This window comes from Gorilla gorilla, chromosome 8, assembly GCF_029281585.2.
Source record: "Gorilla gorilla gorilla isolate KB3781 chromosome 8, NHGRI_mGorGor1-v2.1_pri, whole genome shotgun sequence".
NCBI lineage: Eukaryota > Metazoa > Chordata > Mammalia > Primates > Hominidae > Gorilla > Gorilla gorilla.
The window spans coordinates 17,049,065-17,072,063 of NC_073232.2; the positions used below are offsets into that span (position 1 = coordinate 17,049,065).

Sequence of the window (22,999 nt, forward strand, 5' to 3'; positions counted from 1 at the left end):
CTAATCTTTCTACAGGGATAGTGTTTTAAAACACGACGACCCTCACACACCAAGGTGAAGTTGAATATTGTTGTTGTTCCTTCACCGCATGAAAGGAATCCTTCAGAACCTACTTTCAGGGACGGCTTCTTCTATCTCGAATTTTTGCATTTGTAGGGAATTTTATGGGGTAGAGGAGCGAAGAGGGAACAATGTCTCCAATTCAAATAAAACCCCAAATTAAGCTCTCAGCCCCATCGGTGGGATAGCCTGCGGGGGAACCCACTCCCTCTCCTGGCAGCATTGCCCTGGGGGCGAGCAGAGAGTGGATTTGGAGTCTTCTTTTCCCGCCTGACCCCTGCTCGCCCGAGCAGCATTTTCGGGCCAGCGGCTGCAGCCACCCGGGCGCCGCTAGGGGATGCAGTGGCTCAAAGGACCGAGCGGGCCGTGCAGGTTGAAACCCGCGGGGCGGACCAATCGCGGCTCGGCCAAGGCCTCGCCCGCTGATTGGTCCCTCCAGGCCCCGCCCCCGCTCGCCCCGCCCCTCTCGCTGGGGCACCTCGGAGCCGCGTGCCCTCCGCCCCGGGGTGCCACTGCGCAGAGCGTGGCCTGGAGACCCGCGAGCCGGGGAAGGTCGCCGTGGAGTCCCGACCAGAGGCCGGGATTGGGGTCGGTGCAGACCGAGGGCTGGTTTCCTCGACTGTGGGAGAAACGCCGGGAGCCGGAGTAAGTAGGGCTCCGGGCGGGGCGAAAGGAAAAGTTGGGTCCCTGGAGTGAAGACCGAGTTCTTTCTGTCCGTCTACACTGAGCGTACTCGGGGAATGAGTTAGAGCCAGTCTCTTCCTCCCCTCCCCCCTTCTCATCCCTTACTGTTGCCACTCAAGTCAAAAGCACACATTGATTACAAATATTAGGTCTGGAAAGGGCAGCTGCAAAAGCTGAAGCGTGTTCACTCTGGGGGCTTGAGAGCGCAGAAGGCTCGGGAAAGAGGTGACAATGACAACAAAATTGACGCGGACGCTCCAGTCAAAGGCATCTCCCCTTTATCCGATGACTCACCCTCTTAGGAAGTCGGCCCGAGAGGCAAATCTCAAAATACCTTGACATGAAACATTTTGTTTTTCTGATCAATTTAACGCTCACGTTTCCCCACATCGATGCGCTCTCCCAAACACCCTGCATTGGATCCTAATAATGATCCATGCGTGCCTATTTTTTAAAAGTCTGAAAAAGAAAATTCTGCCTATCGAAATGAACTTCATGAATGGGGCAGGCTGGCTGCACCGGGACGGAATCGTCCACCCGACCCGAATGAATTGGCAGGAGCCGCGGCTACATTTAAAGGGCCAGAGCGCGCGTTCCCTCCCGTCCGCCCCCAAGCCCCGCGGGCCTCGCCCACCCTGCCCGCCGCCCCTCCGCCGGCGGCCGCCCTCTGCGGCGCCCCTTTCCGGTCAGTGGAGGGGCGGGAGGAGGGGCGGGGGTGTGCGGGGCGGGGGGAGAAGTCCTGGAGCGGGTTTGGGTTGCAGTTTCCTTGTGCCGGGGATCCTGTCCCCTACTCGCCAGCGCCAGGCTCCTCCCCCCCGGCGCGGATGACACTAGAACCTCCTTAAGTTGCGTCGCGCCACAGCTGTCTGCGAACACTGAGCTGCCTGGCGCCGTCTTGATACTTTCAGAAAGAATGCATTCCCTGTAAAAAAAAAAAAAAATACTGAGAGAGGGAGAGAGAGAGAGAAGAAGAGAGAGAGACGGAGGGAGAGCGAGACAGAGCGAGCAACGCAATCTGACCGAGCAGGTCGTACGCCGCCGCCTCCTCCTCCTCTCTGCTCTTCGCTACCCAGGTTGGTACTGGTGACTTTTTTTTTTTAAGTTTGATTTTTTGCCCCCAACCACTTGGGAGGACCTAAATCAATTTTAGAAACTCAACTCTCCTCTTTTGGAGGTTTTCTAGGGGCTGGGAGGACGGTCCCGGGACCGGTGTCCCCGAGGGAGGGACTTGTCCTCCAAGTTGTAACAGTCAGCCCTGGGACTTGCCCTCCAAGTTGCTCAGCCAGCCCCGGCTCCCGCGAGCCGGGCTGCAGGGACGTCCCCGAGAACCCTGCGGGCTCCGCGGCCGTGTCCCCGCGCTCCTGTGCGGGTCTCGGGTGCGCTGGGCGGGCGGGCGGCGCGAGGGGAGGTTGTGCCACTCCAGCAACTCAGGGGCTCATCCAGGTCTCCCATTCTCTCCCTTGCAGGTGACCCGAGGAGGGACTCCGCCTCCGAGCGGCTGAGGACCCCGGTGCAGAGGAGCCTGGCTCGCAGAATTGCAGAGTCGTCGCCCCTTTTTACAACCTGGTCCCATTTTATCCTGCCGTACCCAGTTTTTGGATTTTTGTCTTCCCCTTCTTCTCTTTGCTAAACGACCCCTCCAAGATAATTTTTAAAAAACCTTCTCCTTTGCTCACCTTTGCTTCCCAGCCTTCCCATCCCCCCACCGAAAGCAAATCATTCAACGACCCCCGACCCTCCGACGGCAGGAGCCCCCCGACCTCCCAGGCGGACCGCCCTCCCTCCCCGCGCGCGGGTTCCGGGCCCGGCGAGAGGGCGCGAGCGCAGCCGAGGCCATGGAGGTGACGGCGGACCAGCCGCGCTGGGTGAGCCACCACCACCCCGCCGTGCTCAACGGGCAGCATCCGGACACGCACCACCCGGGCCTCAGCCACTCCTACATGGACGCGGCGCAGTACCCGCTGCCGGAGGAGGTGGATGTGCTTTTTAACATCGACGGTCAAGGCAACCACGTCCCGCCCTACTATGGAAACTCGGTCAGGGCCACGGTGCAGAGGTACCCTCCGACCCACCACGGTGAGTGCGCCCGGGGTGCCGGGGCTCCCGCCGACCGCTTCAGCCGTCCCGGCTCGGGGAGGTCGGGAGGGACCTGAGGGCGGGGAGAGGTCAAGCGAAAGCCCCCATCTGCCGTTCCTGGTTCATTTACAAAAAAATTGGGGCCCGGAAATGGGCGAGGAAGGCCTCTGGCTCGTCGCGAGAGTGTGTTTTGAAAGAGTCGCAGCAGGCGCCTCTCCCGGCTGGTGGCCCTGGGGCCTGGCGCTCACCTGGCGGGCGCCAGGCCGCAACCCTCCGTCTCTGCGCGGCTGCAGGTTTTGGGGGGGGGGGTGTCTCGGGATGTCCCCAGGCGCGGGGTGCCCTGGCTCTGCCTCTGCGGGTCCGGGCTCTCTGGGCCCGGTAGCCGGCGCCGGCCAAGCACGGCTGGAACCCGGCTCTTTCAAAAAACCTGGCGTTCCCTGTTACCCGCTAGCTCTTTCTAGGCGGGGTGGGCGGGGTGGGGGGGGGGGGGGGTCCTCTGCCAGCGTGCCTCAATTCGCACATTTTCAGAAAGGCCCCAGAGACCTATTTATTCACACCCTTCTCCTTGACCTTTTCCCAAAGCTAGTGCCTTTGGTTTTTAGACAGGTCTCTTACCTCCTGGCTTCAGGAATGGAATTCTGATGCTGAAGGGGTTTGGGGGGGGAAGACCCCTGTCTTAAGTTTGAGGGATCTGAGATTTCCCAGATTCCCGGCTGCACAGAATTTTCTTGCGTCTTTGCTTTCAAGTTGCCTCCTTGCCTGCAACTCTTGCCTTACTCTGTCTCTGGGTACTGCCCTCCATTAGCCTCCCACCTAAGATGTAGCATACACTCCCGTTTAAATAAAGGCAATTCCAGTACCACCTCTTTCCCCTTTTCACCTGGAGAATTTCAGGAGAGTTCTGAAATGTAAAAAAAGAAGACCAGGCCTGTGTAGTTTGAGGAAAAAAGATCGAACACTTTCCAGCTCTAAGTTTGTTCCTAAAGAAGAAACAGGGGTAAAACATCGGGCAGAAAAAGTGTGGGGCTTCCTGAGTCCAGCCAGACCGAATTCTGCCCTGATCCCCCTACTCAGAGCCTGCCTTGGCACGGATGACATAGCCCCTCCGGCAGCAGGCGTCCTCTACCGTGCTGTCGCCAGGTTTTAAACAATCGTTTCTGCGGATGGGGCGCTCTTTGCCCACGTTCTGTGCAGATCAGCAGTTAGGTGGAAATGCGGTGGAGGCAGACTTAATATTATTTACTATACTACTTCCTGCATAATATGAATCTTGACCCTTGGTGTTCAGAGAACTCTCTTTCCCTCTCCACTCCCCTCCCCTTCCTCTCTCTTAAGATTTTAGTTTCAGTATTGTTCTTAATGGTTGAATCGAATGTCAAATGCTGAGGCAGGTACCGGATTTAAAGATCAAGAAGTGTGTGGATTTGCACTTGCTTTTTAAATGTACCCCTCAGAGTGTATGAGTTACAGCCACCTTAAGATTGTGCGTTTTAAATGAAGGCTAATCAGACTCTGTGTCTGCGTCATCTTTCATTTAAAATATACACATCAACTGGAATTTTGTGTCTTAGGGGCTCAGGTGAAAATTCACCTATGGCACTGGTGGGATCATAGCTTTATTGAGGGTGCATGGGGCTTACGTTATCTCCCTCTTCTTTGATTTGGGAGGGTGAGAAAAGCAGAGAAAATGGCCATCCCAGGGTCCAGCCTTGGGAACTTTCTCCAACAGCCCGAGCAATGAAAATGTCCCTGCAAATCCCATTTTAGGCCTTTTGCAGGCAGCCTGGCCGTTTCTGAGCAAGCACTGGGTTAGGTTTCCGGAAACTAACCCTGAAAGTCTCCTGACTTCTGTCCCAAGGCCTCTCCTTCCTGCATTTGGTGCTGGGAGCTGGGCCTGACTCCAGGGTCGTTTTCTGGTGTGGAGCAGTTGTGTGGCCGGGCTCCATCCTTCAGGCCTCCTCACTCACAGCCGGCTCTCTTATCAGGCTGGCTGGGATTAAGTCCGAGTCAGGGAACTCAGGGCCATTGAAGGAAACCCATAAATCAAGTCAGGTTCTAGAGAGAGACCTTGGGGAATGTGATTTAGGCAGTGTATCTGGAGAGGCCAAATAAGCAGAGGGGCCCTTCTCCCCCTCTGCAGCAACCTCTCGGGTGTCAGCCACAGGCCCTTCATTCTGCTGCGTTTGATGGGACATCTCTGTGGGAGAGATGGGTGAAGGATTCTGTCCCCAGCCTGACCCCCAGGTGTGCCAGGCAGGTACTCCGGGGACCGCCGGGATGAGAGAGTGGGCCTGAGCCCGGGCTTTTGCTGGAAGGGAGGCCGATGCGATGTAGAGATTCCCCAGGGGTCCCTGACGGCCTCCCAGGGCCACACTCACCCTCCTTCTCTCTCCTGCCCTTTCCCCGTTGCCCCACAGGGAGCCAGGTGTGCCGCCCGCCTCTGCTTCATGGATCCCTGCCCTGGCTGGACGGCGGCAAAGCCCTGGGCAGCCACCACACCGCCTCCCCCTGGAATCTCAGCCCCTTCTCCAAGACGTCCATCCACCACGGCTCCCCGGGGCCCCTCTCCGTCTACCCCCCGGCCTCGTCCTCCTCCTTGTCGGGGGGCCACGCCAGCCCGCACCTCTTCACCTTCCCGCCCACCCCGCCGAAGGACGTCTCCCCGGACCCATCGCTGTCCGCCCCAGGCTCGGCCGGCTCGGCCCGGCAGGACGAGAAAGAGTGCCTCAAGTATCAGGTGCCGCTGCCCGACAGCATGAAGCTGGAGTCGTCCCACTCCCGTGGCAGCATGACCGCCCTGGGTGGGGCCTCCTCGTCGGCCCACCACCCCATCACCACCTACCCGCCCTACGTGCCCGAGTACAGCTCCGGACTCTTCCCGCCCAGCAGCCTGCTGGGCGGCTCCCCCACCGGCTTCGGATGCAAGTCCAGGCCCAAGGCCCGGTCCAGCACAGGTAGGAGCCAGCTCTCCCCTGGAGCCTTTTCTCCTTCCTCCTCCCCTTTTCCTCAATCCAGGGCCGCACCCAGAGGGACCCCTCGGGGGAGCCGGGGTGTCCCAAAGCCTGCTGAGATGCCATTCTTCCCATTCTTCCTGCCGGGAAGGCACTGCATGTCCTCCCATCCTAGCTCACGCCTGGCCTCGGAAGCAGAGGGGAAGTGGGATCTGATTTAAAACCCCCCAATGAGCTGGGATAGGAAAAAAGACAAACAAAAACAAAGTCATGCCCTCTTCTGCCTGTCGCAGGACTTCTGGATTGGGCTGGTAACCTTTAGTCAGTTTCCAAGACCAAATGGAAGGCCGAGGGAATAAATCTTGAGTGTTTCATGCTAAAACGAAACCTCCTCAAGCCTAAACAAACACAGGTCCCTCTATGACCCCTTTGGCCTCTGTCATTCTGACTGTTCCTCTCGCTCAGCTCAAAGGGGACCACGCAGTGAGGACAGTCCTTTATTAGACAGGTAGACACAAAGTGTGTGTGCATGAGCCTGGCCAAAGCTGCACGCATATTCTCTGCGTGCAAAAGGGGGCTCTCAGCTGAACTGGGAGAAAGCGGTGGCTTTGCATTGGGGAAGCAGAGTTGAATGAAAATCAAATGTCGCCTGGCCCAGTTAGTTACCTGCAGCGTCTCCTAGAGCTCTCAGTGCAGTCAGGGGCAGGAAGCCGTATTAGGACATATTGCTTGGCTGAGCTGCAGCCAGAGGAGGTAGAAAGGAACGGAAAAGTGCTCCAGGTGTGTATCTCAGCTTCCTGTGCTCTGTTCCTTTCCAAAATGCAAACGCTGCCTAGCAGCACGCTGCATTTTTATTCAATTGGTGTCATTACTTGCATGAAGAAAAACCCCACACAAAATACTTTGGCTTTAAAAATAAATCGATCTATCACCAATTCCATTTCTAAACAAAGTAATTGAGTCAAAAGAGAGCTAGGAATTCTCTGATATTGATTTAACTGTATTTTTAGACAGGGTTTGGTGAAGATTTTGATGTCTCCTTAGGCGTGTCCATTTCAGAGTGGGCATCTCTTCTCTGATCGGCTCCAGGTATCTTGCCTCCGCTCTCTCTCTACAGATCCTATATAGAAAGCAATCGTGAAAATCACTTGTCTTTTAGGGATGAGATGAGCAGCCTTGAAACCGAGCTCCCAAAGCTCGGGTTTGAAAAACTTCAGAGGGAGTACTCTGGGAGCCCAGTGACCATGAGATCAGTTTTCAGGGTTTTTTTCCAGGGTGACATTCACTCCGACTGCCTGAGCAGGACTGTCTCTATTTAGTTGATATGTTTTAGCTAATCCAATTATTTTCAGACTGCTGCACGCGACAGTTGCATTGTTTATCCCGAGCCAGGAACTTTAATAGAGTCCGGATGCGGTTAGGCTGACAGAAGAACTCAGACCTGCATGTTCAGTACATGAAAGTAGGCAGGAGGGAGAGGGAGGCAGGCTAGCTGGTGGAGTCAAAAAGAAAGCAAGAGGCCGGGAGAGCCGGAGGCACAAAGTGGCCACGGTGCCTGGCAGGGGCTGGGCTTGGGGGTGGAGGGAAGGATTAAGAAGTGGGGTGCAGCTTGACTCAGAAACACAGGCTGGGGCGCTGAATCGAAAGAGAGCAGACCTGTGCATTTTGAGGTTGTGATGGGATTTCTTTTCTTTTTCTTTCTTTTTTTTTTTTTAAGTTCTCTTTTCTGGTAAGGCTATGAGGTTGGGGAGAGCTCGTGGTATCTGAGGCCGGGGTAGTGGTTTGTGCTGGGGGAGGGGACAGAGTGACTTTTCCAAGATACTCTGGTTTCTTTACCCTCATTTCCGTGTTTGATTTCTCCCCATCTTGTGCACACTTTCTGCCTTAAGTTTAGTCTTTTCTTTCCTCTCATTTCTTTCCGTAAGACTCTGAACATGGAGGGGAGAAAGAGAGGGCCGTGGTTTCCCTAAGCCAGAGCTAGGAATACCGATACACCGATTTTGGTTTTTTTGGCGAGGAGGAGAGGAGGCCATTTCAATTTGGCCTTTTTACTTCCTCCTTCTTAATTCCTTTCTCACAGTCATGAAAACCAAGAACAGCACACCTGGCGGGGGCGGCGAGCGAGCTGGGACTTTTGGGAGTGTGGAGGGGAAGTTTCGAGAAGCCCCTCCTTGTGCAGGGGGTGGAGGTGGTGGGAATTCTTCAGGAGGGGATTCTCTTGGTTTTAGTGGTTGCTCTCTCTCTCTCTCTCTTTTTCCCCCCTTTAACCTCTTCTTTGCAAATGCATTTGCTGAAGGAGGACACAGAGAAGAGAGAGTTTTTGGGGTTGTCGCTGGAAACGGTTGAAGTTGTGGTTAGGGCACCTATTGCTGTCTTAACGCCTGGGCTTTCGGGGCTGGGACAAGGCTTTTGCAAACAAAGACAGAGTCTTTGTGTTCAGGGCCGCTTGTTAGCTCCCCTGCCACCTTTCCAGTTGGGCATCTCCCTCCACTGTCGTCTGATCGAGCTCCTGCCCTGCTCCCTACCCCCTCCCACAGCCTGGTTTAAGGGTTTCAGGCCAAGGCGGAGCAAGAGGCATTTGCCAGCAGCTGTTGAATGTCAAGAGGCCTCGCCGCTCTGTGGTTCTTGTCACCTAAGAGAGAGGTGTCTGCCTGAGCAGCTCACGACAGGCAGGGCTGAGGAGAGGGGAGGAAAGAAGGCAGGAGAGAGTCAGGGCCTCCATTAGGAAAATTGGCTGTTTGCTGAAGTCACAGACCAGAGGCAGCAAGGAAAAAAGAAGAAGAAAAGCCCATAGGAGGCAATGGCAAACTTGCCAAGTGAATCAAGACAGAAAATTACCCTAGTGTGCAGAACCTTGTTGAAGAGGTAACCGTTGCTAGCTTTCAAGGTGTTTCTGAAAAGGAAGCTATCACCCTCCCCACCACCCTGCAAATGAGAGGAAATCAGACTGATCATGTCAGGCTGGGAGGCCCCCCAGCACCAGGGTGCCCAGGAGCCGGGTGGCAACCACGCTCCCCGCCTCCAACCACAGCGGCCTCTCCTCACACTGCCCTCTGCCCAGTGCCCAAGTAGGGGAGGAGCCCGAGGGGGTCCCCTGTCTGGGCAGGGTGGGGAGTGGGCCTGCAGTCCTAGCTGGGACAGGGCCAGTGCTGCCCCAGAAGGGGCTGACCCAGCAGCCACCAGGGACACAAAAAGGCAGGCCTGCGGCCTGACTGGGCTGCAGCCGGTTACTCGCCCACTCACCCTTCACTCTTTCTTTCCAGCCTCCCCCACATCCAGTCTGCCACATCCCTCAGGCTTTTGACCCCAACTGAAAGGTGTCTGGGTGTGATTCAGGCCTGAGCCTTTTTCAAGAACTGAGAAGAGCCGTTGGGTACTTAGGAAGGCGCCTTTGGCATGCACTGCAGCGTGTTTGTGTTTGATCTCAGGGGTTCTGGGGCACAGCGAAGGCTCTCTGGGGACCCTAGGCTAAGAACCTTTTGGAATGTGGAGCAAAAAAAAACCTCTCTTACATCCTCATTTTTTTTTTTTTTTTTTTTTAAAAACAAAGTAGACAAAAACTAGTGGGCACCATCCCTGACTTTCAAGGGTGCAAGACCCTCTTCCATTTGCAAAAGTCTTTAACTTTCCTGAAGAACTTACCCCTGGAGAGGATCACAGGCCCCCAAGTGTGAACCCCCTAGTTCCCTCCTACTTGATCTGGGGCTTTCCAAAGGCCCAATAGGTCCCATATCTGCCAAGGCAGATTTTTCCTCCTTTTAGGGGAATCAAAATTCTCAAGCACCCTACTGGGTTCTCTTCCTCTACCCCAGTGGTCCAGGCAGGTTGGAGGTCATTAATTACTCTCTTAAAATAAAACAGTCTTCAGAGCTCATTTTTCTTCCCTACCTACCCTCCGGGGTCCTCCTCTGGGTCTCCCCTCTCTGGGGGACCAACTTGAGTTGAGCCTCCTGTTCCTGCAAGGAAGGGGAGTCCTGGTTTTCTCTGGGCACCCAGAGAACTGGGCACTAGAGACCCGTGTGTCCCTGGGTCCCCCAAAACCAAGGAGATTCTCCTAGAAAGCATCTTTCTCTTCCTCCTGTAAAGTTGAAATCAGTTAGCCAACTCCCCCATGTCTTGAAATGGTAATTTAAGGGATTCTTCCAAGGAGCTTTCTGGGTGGGTCTGGGTCGCTTTCCAGCCTGGGCTGAGGGAGTGAATGCTGCTCAAACTTCCTACCGGCCTGGCCGGTTTTTCGTTTATTTTGTTTGTTTGTGTTTTTGGGAAAAGAGAAACTGTAGGCAGGCCTTGGTTAATGAGCAGCCACCCCGCTTTGCTAACTTGCCTCTTCTCCTGATCTTCCTCTGATTGGCTTCACTCTGTCCTCCCAAACCTTCCCTTTTCCTTTTTCCCTCCCTCCCCCTCTTCCAGGTTCCCTGCCTAAAGTTTGCATTTCCCCCTTGCACCCCCTGGCTGGGGTCATACTTTAACTTCAGTCTCCGTAACAGCGGCTGGAAAGCTATGGAAACCCCTGCTGGGTCCTAATCGCTTCCTTTCCAGCCAGGGACATTTACAGTTTGATTGGAAGTAAAATCTAAAACCCTAGCTAGTGAAATCAATCAGCCGATTGATCAATCTATGCATCTATTTATTATCTGTTCACATATCTAGCCACTGATGAATCCTTCCTTTCCCCCTATCCTAATCTTCATTATTTAATCAATCTCTATAGACAGACCCATGATGATAATGGGTCACCTTTGTCTTCCTTTTTTTCCTTTGAGGGAAATGAATGGAATGTTTGCCTTTTGCCACCATCCAGGGCTCAGGATTTTCTCGGGGAAGTATTTGTAGCTGGAATCTGCATTCCTCCTTGGTCCTGCCCGATCTTCTCCATCAAGTCGGGCAAGCCAAGAACAGGGTTCTGTTGCAACGATGCATCTGCCCCTTCTGCGGGCGCCTCCATGTGTGTCGGGGGAACGGTCATGCCAGGACAGCATTCCCCAGCTCAACTTTGGAGCATCTTGGAAAGAGGTGGGGGTGGACACACTCCCCAAAAGAGGAGGGAGAAGGAAAAAAGTTCTCCATTTTACTTTTCTCCCCCAGTTCCAAATGCTGTCAGCTTTCCTGCGTGTTTTCCTTCCCTAAGTGGCTTATCTGTGCTTTTGTTTCCAGAAGGCAGGGAGTGTGTGAACTGTGGGGCAACCTCGACCCCACTGTGGCGGCGAGATGGCACGGGACACTACCTGTGCAACGCCTGCGGGCTCTACCACAAAATGAACGGACAGAACCGGCCCCTCATTAAGCCCAAGCGAAGGCTGGTAAGTTCTCGGGAAGGGATGGATTCCACGCTGACCATTCTGGGTTTCTCATTTCCTCTCTTCCGGAAGGACAGCTTTCTGCAGGAAATTGACAGGATAGCCTCCAATCATGTCAGCTGGCTTGGGACAGTTTTTTTTTTTCCTTTTTCTTTCTTTCTTTTCTTCTTCTTTTTTTTTTTTTCAAATTTGATACACAGAACAGCTCTTTTCCCCTCTTTTTCCCCATCCATGTTTCTTAAGTCGCTTGTGAACATTTTAAGGAGACTGAATTCTTGGTTATCAAATCTGCAGTGTATTCCTGAATAGAATAATGGTATGAACAGGACCAGAGCAGCTGGTTTAAGTGCATTGATGAACACTGTTTGACAGATAGAGACATTTAGTATGAGGATGGAATGTTCCAGAAACCATCCAGAATGGGTTCCTGAAGTTGTGGTGTGTGGCTTCCCAGGAAGGATCACAGACTCAGTGCAATGGATGGATTTGTTATGCTAATGCTTCAAAATTGTTGGAGCTGATTAAATGAATTTCAGAGGCTTCACCAGCAACCAGTGAGCCTAATGCCACTTTCCTCCTTTCTTGGTCTCAGCATTTGAGAACTTTCCACAGGCAATTCCTATGGGAAACGTCGTGTGAGTCCTCTCATACCTGGCATTTGGTCTTATTTTCTCTTTGAACTACTACCAGTAGGGTGATAGTTTTTTCTCTCCTCTCTCATTATTCTTTTAAAAACTTTTTAAGCATGAGGGATCCTTGAGAAAACCTGGCTCTGTCAAGCATTTATAAGGAAGACTCATAGGGGACATTCATTTGCAAGCTCCTCTTTGGAAGTTTGAATAGTGAATGTATGTGACAGACAAATAACAACTCTAGCCACAGCTAAGAGATCAAAATGCTTTATGTGGTGCTGACATTCACCAAGTCTAGATGGGAGGAGGGGAATTTCCCCACGCAGATTAATGGATAAATTAGCATCCATCAATTTCTAAGGAAGGAAAAAGAACACCTCTGTATTCTTTTTAAAGAATAATTTGCCCTCCCCATCAGATTGTAGTGCAACTCAACACCTTTCACATCCTATTTTGAAGAAGGAAAAACTTTCTTTTTTTTTTCTTTTTGAGACAGAGTCTCACTCTGTCACCCAGGCTGGAGTGCAGTGGCACGATCTCGGCTCACTGCAGCCTTCACCTCCCGGGTTCAAGCAATTCTCCTGTCTCAGCCTCCTGAATAGCTGGGAGTAGGGACACCCGCCCCCACACCCGGCAAATTTTTGTATTTTCAGTAGAGACAGTGTTTTCCCTTTTTGGCCAGGCTGGTCTCAAACTCCTGACCTCAGGTGATCCACCCGCCTCGGCCTCCCAGAGTGCTGGGATTACAGGCATGAGCCTCCGCTCCCGGCCAAAGAAGGAAAACTTTCTAGGGATGGAAATGTCCACATGACTTTAATCTTTGACAATCCTGGATATCGAGGCTTTATTCTTTCTGATCTTTGCCCCCTTCTCCAACTTTCTCAACCTTCCCCCACCTCTCCTCCTGCAGTTTGGTTTTTTTTTTTTTCCTTTCTCTCATGTGCAAAGCTGACTTCCTAGGAAAAAGCTGCCGGATATCTGAGCACTGGAGATAACTCATAAACAACAACTCAGCTTCCCCAACCTAAACACCAAGATGTTTGAACGTATCAGAACAAGAAGCGTTTGAAAAAAAAAAAAAAAAGGCTAGAGGTGTTAGTGCAGAATGAATATGATCACACCACAAAAGAATGTTTTGAATCACTCAAAAACCTGGCCTTAGTAAAAAAAAAAAAAAAAAAAAGAGAGAGAGAGAGAGAGGAAAAAAAAACAACAAACAAAAACCTTCTTGTTAAAATGTGTCTTGGTACCATTATAGTTGGTTTTTTTTGTTTTTTTCTAATAAAAGTAAAGAAGGAAAAAGAGCGATTAAAAGTCTCAAGGCATGGGCTGATTGGTGAGCAAAAGTTTATTTGACATTTTCTTGGGTCTTCTTCCTCTGTCTGGTCAGATTGCAGAGGAGGATCATAATTCCATTTTATGCAATTTTGTCTCCACTAACCTTTCATAGGAAATCTCTAGAACTCTGAGTAATAATTGCTTTGAATTTTAGAGTTCAATGACTGTCACATTTTCATCTGTCTTTTCTTTCTTAATCATCTGCCTTCAGTGGTTTGATGTTTTTAGTTCTATAGAATTCATAAGCTACAGGGAGGTAGAACACAGGACACATTCAGATTTCTTTTTCTTCCTTTCTTTCTTTCTTTCTTTCTTTCTTTCTTTCTTTCTTTCTTTCTTTCTTTCTTTCTTTCTTTCTCTCTGTCTTTCTTCCTTTCTTTTTTTTTTAGCCCTGAGATGTATTTGACTTCTGAACACCTAGAACCCTTTGTTTTCTTCTTTCCTGTATTCCCTGACCCTTTATTCCAGTTCCAGCTTGCTATTTTTGTTTGATACATTTGCAGATTCACTGAAGACCACCCAGCCCATATATAGCTAGCTCTTCTGTGAGATGCGTATTTAACCCTGAAAAAACTAATGCAAGAAATAGGAGAGATGACCGAAGGGAAGACTCATAAATTCTTTTCCCCCTGGCATTGCCAGGATTTTCATACATCTCACCACTAGTGAGAGGCTGAGCTGCTTGCTTTAATATACTGTACCTCCTGCTAGTGACCCAAACAGTGTGGCTTTGAAAGACCCTAAGTTCCCATAAAGTTTGTAGTACTGGAAGCATCTTCCTTTGCTTTTATTTAGATTGCTGTCAATAGACTGCAAAAGATTACATGCTGTACCTTGTCATCTGGAGCTCTGACTTTACCAGTTGGCATTATATGCTTGTACTGTGTACGTTCAGAATTGCTGGGCTAGGAAACCCAGGTGCCTGAGTGATATTAATCTGCTATATCTGAGTAGCTCTTCTAAAAAAAAACACTATAGGAAGATAATAATCACATATAATTTAATTGTCAAAATCATTAAGCACTGGTTTTATGTAGTACTTTCTCCCAAAAAGTACACAAATGAAACAGTTGTTTAAGCATTAAATTACCATGTTTCATAAAGGCAGTCGGGCAGAGGCATATGGGGTTAGATCAGCACTCATGGACAATGTGAATTACATTCAAGATGGACAGCAAAAGACTCCCATCTTCTCCCTTATGATAGGCCAGGGCAGTTTTTAGTTTCCAGTTCCTTAGAACACAGAAAAGAAAGAATTTTTTTAAAAAACGTCATAATATACTCTGTTATTTACATCCCACAGAAGCATATCTGTGAAACAATTTAGCAAGTTTGAAAGAAAAAGGGTCACTCAGGTTAATTCAAAATTGTCACTGGGTTCTCCATATCTGGCAGCTTCGGGTGTTGGCTTCAACTTTTTGCTTGATAAAATATTGATATAAAACTGTACCAGGATCCCAGGCCGGGTGCGGTGGCTCACTCCTGTAATCCCAGCACTTTGGGAGGCCAAGGCGGGTGGATCATGAGGTCAGGAGATAGAGACCATCCTGGCTAACACAGGTGAAACCCCATCTCTACTAAAAATACAAAAAATTAGCCGGGGCGGTGGCGGGCGCCTGTAGTCCCAGCTGCTCGGGAGGCTGAGGCAGGAGAATGGTGTGAACCCAGGAGGCGGAGCTTGCAGTGAGCCGAGATCGCGCCACTGCACTCCAGTCTGGGCGACAGAGCGAGACTCCGTCTCAGAAACAAAACAAAACATAACAAAACAAAAAACAAAAAACAAAACTGTACCAGGATCCCTATAGTTCTTGTTCTGTGTTCTTATAACCATACCAGAATTTTCTTCACAGACAGAGACTAAACTCTTTCTTCTCTTACCTTTCCTTTGATAATATTTTTGATCCAGGAATGGGGATAATTTTGCAGTTAAAATTTTCTTTTTATGATGGAAGGTGAGGAGGAGAGAGAGGTTTATATTAGAAGTGACCCAACTCCATTTTCTTCCAATGGTTTTTTTCAGTTTTATTTTTTTAAAGCGTGAACAGAGAATAGTCACCTGATCAATTTAAATATGTCAAAAAGTGAAAGAAAAATCTCTCTTTTAAAGGAAATGAGGGCAGTAACACAACCAAGGAATCAAAATTCAAGTTGAGGCTGACCTTTGACCTGCAACTATGCTACTCCATGAACAGCAAATAGGAAATGGCTGATTTCATGAAGGTGGACTGGTATCAGAGGAGGCGAGGGATCCAGGGTTCCTGATGAGTGGCAACATTCCTTGGTCTTTTGAGTTTGTTTGATTGGTGAATCAAATTTAGGTGACAGCCAGCTAAAGAGAGTGAGGGTGGCTGTCTTGTGAATGGGAAGTGACCAAGCTTGAAAGCACAGACTGTGGTGGCTCACGCCTGTAATACCAGCACTTTGGGAGGCCGAGGCAGGTGGATCACTTGAGGTCAGGAGTTCAAGACCAGCCTGGCCAACATAGTAAAACCCTGTCTCTACTAAAAATAGAAAAATTAGCCGGGCATGGTGGCAGGTGCTTATAAATCCCAGCTACTCGGGAGTGTGAGGCAGGAGAATTGCTTCAACCCGTGAGGTGGAGGTTGCAGTGAGCTGAGATCGCACCACTGCACTCCAGCCTGGGTGACAGAGTGAGACTCCATCTCAAAATGAGAAAAAAAGAAAGTGCAGGCTGTATAAATTTAGGAGGTCTTGTTGACCTAGGATGTCCTACTCGGCGCTTCCTCAGGTGTGTCACCCGTGTGTGTGTGCCACACACTTGCACAGACATTCTTTGCAGAATTTGCTGTTGTGTTGGCACACTGTTCTCTTTATAACTCAGCATTTCTTTATTTGCGATCCAGAGTGTTTTTGGTGCTTGGCTTTGCGCCTCCTTTGCTGTGAGTGCATCCTGATGTCTGGAGCCTGTTTGAGGATGGATAGTCTTGGGAGTTGTGTTTGAAAACAACCTCTTGTGGCCCTGGACTTGGTGAAAAAGGCAACTGAAAGCCCAGTTCCAAAATGAGGCTGGCTAATTCAAAATTGCCACCCATAAAAATTAACCCTCTGGTGTACTTTGTGGGATGAGGGTAGGAGGCTAAGACTGCCAGGGAGGAGGCCCCGGCTTCCTGCTCCTACCGGGGAGCAGCAGGTGAAATTCTGACTACGTTAGTGCAATCCTGACATGCTCCACTGGAGTGGCGACATTTTTCTTCTCGAGGCAGATTTTGGGGATCTGTATTACTTTCATGTGGGCCACTTGCTAGTTTTGATTTCAATGATAATTTCTTCCTTCCTTTTTTTTTTTTTTCAAGCCTGTCTTCATAGTGATGACAACACATTTAACATTTGTTTTGATTTTACCCTCTCCTCTCTCCCCACTCTCAGTCTGCAGCCAGGAGAGCAGGGACGTCCTGTGCGAACTGTCAGACCACCACAACCACACTCTGGAGGAGGAATGCCAATGGGGACCCTGTCTGCAATGCCTGTGGGCTCTACTACAAGCTTCACAATGTAAGTGGACTGGGACCAGCAAGAACAGGGCTCGCTTCCTGATGGTGACCAGCAAACAGCGTCACCACCACCCTCTCCAAGTGAATCGCTCACCATGGGGGCAGATGACAGGTTCCAAATAATTGATGCAATAGGACCTAGCTTGGAAAACTACTTTGTCTAGCATAGCCGTGCTGAGGCCGAGGGGGCTCGCAGCCCGGCAGCCACATGACCCCCTTGGTATGCATTGGACACTCCACATACGGTGCAGCAATCCGATGTGCTGAGTGGGCCTGTGTGGTTTATAAGGAAAAAAAAAATCTTCCTTTTGGAAAACAAAAAAAGCCACCGGTCCTATTTTGTTGTTTCCTTACATTTTAAATTCTTTGCAGAAAGAGAGAATGAAAGAGAAAGGTAAATAGAATTGTAATGTGTGGCAGGGGGTCTGGAAACTAAGAGGACCCATTTGGTTACTGAGAGGTAAAAAGTCTTGGCTAAATCTGGGCTACAAATTTGAAATGGATCCTCTGTATAAAAGACATGGAAAAAAATGTCTGACAGATTTCATCTGATGTCTTTGTCCGAACCAACTTTCACGTGCAGAGAGCTAGCTCCTGAGGAAGGTGGCTGGCCTGGGGGATGTTACCATACCAGGGAAAATAAACTGTCATTTTCTCCTTTTATATCATGTTAGCAGAGCGGTAATTGCCAGTCACCTGAATTTAGCTGTGTCGTTTCTGATCTTTCCATTTGGGGTCCTCTCATTTTGTAATATATCTTAATCTTAAACAATTTTTTTTCAGTTTTTTTTTTCCCTGAAATCATTCTGGCTCACAGGCCATGATTCTAGTGAGGCTTCAAGTTTTCATTAACTCTAAAGACAAAAATGGTTATTTTGGTCTTCCTCTGTGTTGCTCTCTCTCTCCTTCCTTTTTAGCTCTTTCTGATTCTCCTAAATTCTCTTGGCCAACCTGACTTTGGCAAAGTCCGGGGCTGAACAGGGAGGAGACAGGGACTTTTGCTGGCGGCGGTTCTGGCAATGAACTCATCTTACTCAGGAATACCTGGGAATTGGGGAGGAAGCTTTTCTGGTTGGATTTTTTGAGTCATAAAGAACTTCTCAGGGTGACCCCAGCACCCTGCTTCTTTTTCACTTCTTGGGAGCAAGTTGCTGTGATTCCGAGGAGCCCTGTACGCTCATTCCCTGCCTGTGCCAACTGTCTCGCTGTGGCCCTGGTGCAGTGAATGAAACTAGAGTCTTATACGATCCCTTATTCTCCCTTAGGTCCTGGGACTGTGGTCTATATACATTTATCAGCAATTAAATCCAAGTTCTATTTTCACTTTGGGGAATTTGCTTGCTGACTACAGTAGAGATAGAGATTCGTGATTAAAATCTGGAAGGCTTGGGCTTATAAGCTATTAGGTTATTAGCATTAGGGTTTATTAGCTATCCAGTCATCAGCACTGCCTATGAAGTTATTTTTGGGCTGTAATTTATGGATTTCAAAGAACTTTCATGTTACTTGATTACATTTGAGCCTGAGATAGTCCCATGATTTAGACAGGGCAGAAATTATTTTCATTTCAGTTTTACTTGAGGGAGTTATGACTCAGAAAAGCAAGTTGCTTGCACAAGGTAACGTGGCTGAGAAAGTATAACAGTCAGGACCCATTTCAGAGTCAGGAGGCTTTCCTGGGAAGTTGGCAGTGTCAGAACTAAGAGGAGAACCAGGGGAAAGGGAATGCTCTCTTTTTTTAGAGTATAACAAAATTGTAACAAATTGTGTGTGTGTATATTTCATCCCTATATTCGTGGAAGTATAGGAATTACAGGAGATTAACTAGCTATATGTTTTTTTGAATAGTTAGCTGGGATGAGATATGATCTCACTTGTGTCTGATCATATATATATATATTTCTGAAGAACATGAATTTCTCAAATCAAAGTAAAGCTGAGGAATCCTCTCCATGGCTCACTTCTACCTCCTCAATCTTAATGAGCTTGGTCTTCATGGCTGGGCTCCAGTGAGTGGGAGACAGAAACTTCCTCATCCTCAAGAGTGGTTTTTCTGTCTTCTCTGGTTTACCAGGAATTTGTAAAAGGAGGCGATTGATGTGTATTGAACAATAAGAGATAATAATCTATTAACATTGTCATCACGTTGCGTTTTGCTCTGCCCTTCCAGACATCTCTACATGGATGCCATAAGCTCTTTCTTCTTATCTAGGTGTTGAGATAACTGCCTACCTCGGTATCAGCATCTCTCAGTGGTGTTGTGACTGGTTATCTGGGGTTGTGTGGCTACTGGTGTAACTAGATATTATATTTAGATACCTGGCTATGTATAGCTAGATATCGGCATCCAGAGCTGTGTATCTGGACATTATCTTGGTGAAGATTTGATGTGGGAGTAGATTCCTGTCATCTCTGTAGGCTGCATCTTTATCTTGATGATAACTTTGAAGAAGGAACCTGGAGATGTTCCTCTGGCAGTGACCTTTCTGTGCTCTCCTGCCATCGGTCACGTTGCCTTCCTGGGCTTGGGGAAAATAAGGTCTCAGCTCCAGTGTGGGGCTTTGTTTCCTTCTCCAGGTGACCTCTCCCAGCTCAGCTTCGGGAAGCTGGGTGTTGGCTGCTCTCAGCAGGTTGGCCATTTGAATTCTTCCTTTCTTAGCTGTGATTTTCTGGCTTTGGGAACAGACAGGTAAAACCCAGAGCCAAGGGTTCTCCACCCTTGAGAACTGTGGCGGAAGGCGATGCTGTCAGCCCGGGAAGTCAGGAATGGCCAGGACACTGACATTCACTCCTTGAGTCTGTTTGCCACCCTCCCCTGGGAACATGGCCAGATGTGGAGTTTGCTCTTCCGGGCAGATGTCTGCTGTTGGGGTTAATCTGCTTCTGCCTCCCTGTGGGGAGTAACTTCTGTTTACTTTGTAAAGTTTCCTTTCTTGATTCCGGGACCCCAAAGCAAATGTATTTTTAAAGGCAAATGAGGTTTATCAAGAAGAGAGAAATGGTAGATGTCTCCGAGACTGAAGTCTCTTGATCTTGAGAGTAGGGTCTGGTCTCTATCTCTTTACTCTAGCACATTCTTGGTCTTTCCTTTTCAAGATGAGTGCCCTTTTGTGCTTTGCACCCCATAGGTGGTTATTAAACACATGTTGATTGGTTGGTTGGCTGTTTGTCTGGTTAGAAGTGGAGAGTCAGAGCTAGGTGGAAATAGCACTTGCAACCATTGCAGCTGCTGTTGGAGTCACACAGGCAAGAGATCACTTTTGGGCCAGGCGCGGTGGCTCATGCCTGCAATTCCAGCACTTTGGGAGGCCGAGGTGGGCAGATCACAATGTCGGGAGTTCGAGACCAGCCTGCCCAATATGGTGAAAACCTGTCTCTACTAAAAATACAAAAATTAGCCAGGTGTGGTGGCAGGCGCCTCTAGTCCCAGCTACTCAGGAGGCTGAGGCAGGAGAATTGCTTGAACCTGGGAGGCAGAGGTTGCAGTGAGCTGAGATCGCACCACTGCACTCCAGCCTGGGCGACAGCGGGAGACTTCGTCTCAAAAAAAAAAAAAAAAAAAAAGATCACCTTTAAGAAAGGCATGGTTTCATAAAATACAACCCAGCTACATATAAATTCTAGGGGAAGATTTTATGGCACCTCTTAAAGGCCAGGTAGAAGAGAGGCAACCGAAAGTTACTCAGTAGAGCAGTACAGTCCTCATTTCTTCAAGGCAGACAGCCTTAACCACCTAGAGGCTGATGACCTGGGGAGTGCTTTTCAAGTTCTGAAGCAGATTTGTCAAAGTAGAAAAAATGGCATTTCCCTCCTGAAGATTCTTCACTACCTCGATTCTTATGAAATAGTCTAAGGAAGTTCTAAAGAAATAAGACAAGTGAATTCTATTTTCGTTACCAGAGAAATACAATCGTACTAGATGGGGCTGTAATCTGGTAACTGTATGTATTTTAGTTCTTCAGTCCCTGGGAAGGAGACAGGAGAAGGTGGGAGGGAGGAAGGGGCCGGCTGAAATGGAAACAGATCCCTGATCCGGGGCGGCCAGTGGAACCCTTCTTGGTGTGCAAAAGCCTGTGCATTTCAGAGGCAGAAAAAAAGTAAAAAAAAAAAAAAAAATTGATCTTTGTTTAGATTAACAGACCCCTGACTATGAAGAAGGAAGGCATCCAGACCAGAAACCGAAAAATGTCTAGCAAATCCAAAAAGTGCAAAAAAGTGCATGACTCACTGGAGGACTTCCCCAAGAACAGCTCGTTTAACCCGGCCGCCCTCTCCAGACACATGTCCTCCCTGAGCCACATCTCGCCCTTCAGCCACTCCAGCCACATGCTGACCACGCCCACGCCGATGCACCCGCCATCCAGCCTGTCCTTTGGACCGCACCACCCCTCCAGCATGGTCACCGCCATGGGTTAGAGCCCTGCTCGATGCTCACAGGGCCCCCAGCGAGAGTCCCTGCAGTCCCTTTCGACTTGCATTTTTGCAGGAGCAGTATCATGAAGCCTAAACGCGATGGATATATGTTTTTGAAGGCAGAAAGCAAAATTATGTTTGCCACTTTGCAAAGGAGCTCACTGTGGTGTCTGTGTTCCAACCACTGAATCTGGACCCCATCTGTGAATAAGCCATTCTGACTCATATCCCCTATTTAACAGGGTCTCTAGTGCTGTGAAAAAAAAAATGCTGAACATTGCATATAACTTATATTGTAAGAAATACTGTACAATGACTTTATTGCATCTGGGTAGCTGTAAGGCATGAAGGATGCCAAGAAGTTTAAGGAATATGGGAGAAATAGAGTGTGGAAATTAAGAAGAAACTAGGTCTGATATTCAAATGGACAAACTGCCAGTTTTGTTTCCTTTCACTGGCCACAGTTGTTTGATGCATTAAAAGAAAAAAAAAAAAAGAAAAAAGAGAAAAGAAAAAAAAGAAAAAAGTTGTAGGCGAATCATTTGTTCAAAGCTGTTGGCCTCTGCAAAGGAAATACCAGTTCTGGGCAATCAGTGTTACCGTTCACCAGTTGCCATTGAGGGTTTCAGAGAGCCTTTTTCTAGGCCTACATGCTTTGTGAACAAGTCCCTGTAATTGTTGTTTGTATGTATAATTCAAAGCACCAAAATAAGAAAAGATGTAGATTTATTTCATCATATTATACAGACTGAATTGTTGTATAAATTTATTTACTGCTAGTCTTAAGAACTGCTTTCTTTCGTTTGTTTGTTTCAATATTTTCCTTCTCTCTCAATTTTTGGTTGAATAAACTAGATTACATTCAGTTGGCCTAAGGTGGTTGTGCTCGGAGGGTTTCTTGTTTCTTTTCCATTTTGTTTTTGGATGATATTTATTAAATAGCTTCTAAGAGTCCGGCGGCATCTGTCTTGTCCCTATTCCTGCAGCCTGTGCTGAGGGTAGCAGTGTATGAGCTACCAGCGTGCATGTCAGCGACCCTGGCCCGACAGGCCACGTCCTGCAAGCGGCCCGGCTGCCTCTTCACCCTGTCGTGTTCTGTGTTAGTGATCACTGCCTTTAATACAGTCTGTTGGAATAATATTATAAGCATAATAATAAAGTGAAAATATTTTAAAACTACAAAATGACATCGTATCCACGTGGTGGCCGAGCTCTTCTAGAATCTGGTAGCTCTAGCTAATTTCAGAGAAAGGAGTTAAAAGAAACAACAACCAGACATGTTAAGTTATTCACTAGGAACCGATGCTAACCCCAGAGAGTCAACGTCTATTTTGGGGGGAACTGGGAATATTTGGAGTTCTACATGCGACCTGGAGGAATTTATCCTGGGGCCGGGGTGACATCTGGGGTCCCCTAGTGAGTGGCAGTGTGTCTTCCTGTTCTCCTCCTGCCCTCGAAGGAGGACTGGGAAGATTTCCACGCTGAGATTCCCAGGCGCAAACTGCAGCTGATGCGTTCCTCGAGGTTCTCTTTGAGATGGAAACGAGCCGGCTGCTCGTGTTCATTTCTGTTTTGCTTTTCTACTGTTGAATGAATACCACTACAGTGAAGGGATTATTGGAATGTTTTCGAAACACAAAATAACCATTTTGTAACTTCTGCTGTATAGTTTTCTTTTCCTGTGGATGGAGTGTGTAACTACAGCACACATTTAAATGAAATCTCTGTTAATTGCCTCTGCACTATCTTAGCAAATATTTTAAACCTAAAGCTAAATGTTGAAATAAAGGTGTAGAGCATTACTGAGATGCAAATGGAGCTCTCTCTGGCTCCTAATTAATGACCTACAACTCGACTGTTGTTTCCAATTACTTTTTAAACACTGAAGGAAAGAATCACTGCTGGCTGTGGTAAACTTGGGAGGTTTTGTCATATAGTTCCAATGTCTTAAAGTTTGCCACCGCTTTGCTTCATGAACAGATTTGAGTTAATGCCCTTTCACCTTAAGAACAGGGAGTTCAAATTCTTGACATTCT

General features: G+C 48.7%; 1 protein-coding gene across 3 annotated transcripts; it reads left to right on the forward strand.

Annotated features, from left to right (window-relative positions):
* The first annotated feature begins 564 nt into the window (after nt 1-564).
* On the forward strand, nt 565-22,701 carry GATA3 (GATA binding protein 3). Of its 3 annotated transcripts, none has more exons than XM_019035610.3 (6): nt 565-705; nt 2,211-2,820; nt 5,238-5,774; nt 10,926-11,071; nt 16,426-16,551; nt 20,682-22,701. In XM_019035610.3, exons 2-6 carry the CDS (start codon nt 2,580-2,582, stop codon nt 20,964-20,966), a joined length of 1,335 nt encoding a protein of 444 aa, XP_018891155.1. In that variant the 5' UTR covers nt 565-705; nt 2,211-2,579; the 3' UTR covers nt 20,967-22,701. The 3 variants fall into 3 exon arrangements, with proteins under 3 accessions (XP_018891155.1, XP_004049093.1, XP_018891156.1); XM_004049045.5 differs by lacking the exon at nt 565-705 and adding an exon at nt 1,581-1,817; XM_019035611.4 differs by lacking the exon at nt 565-705 and adding an exon at nt 1,581-1,817 and having other exon boundaries at nt 10,929-11,071.
* Nucleotides 22,702-22,999: the final 298 nt, after the last annotated feature.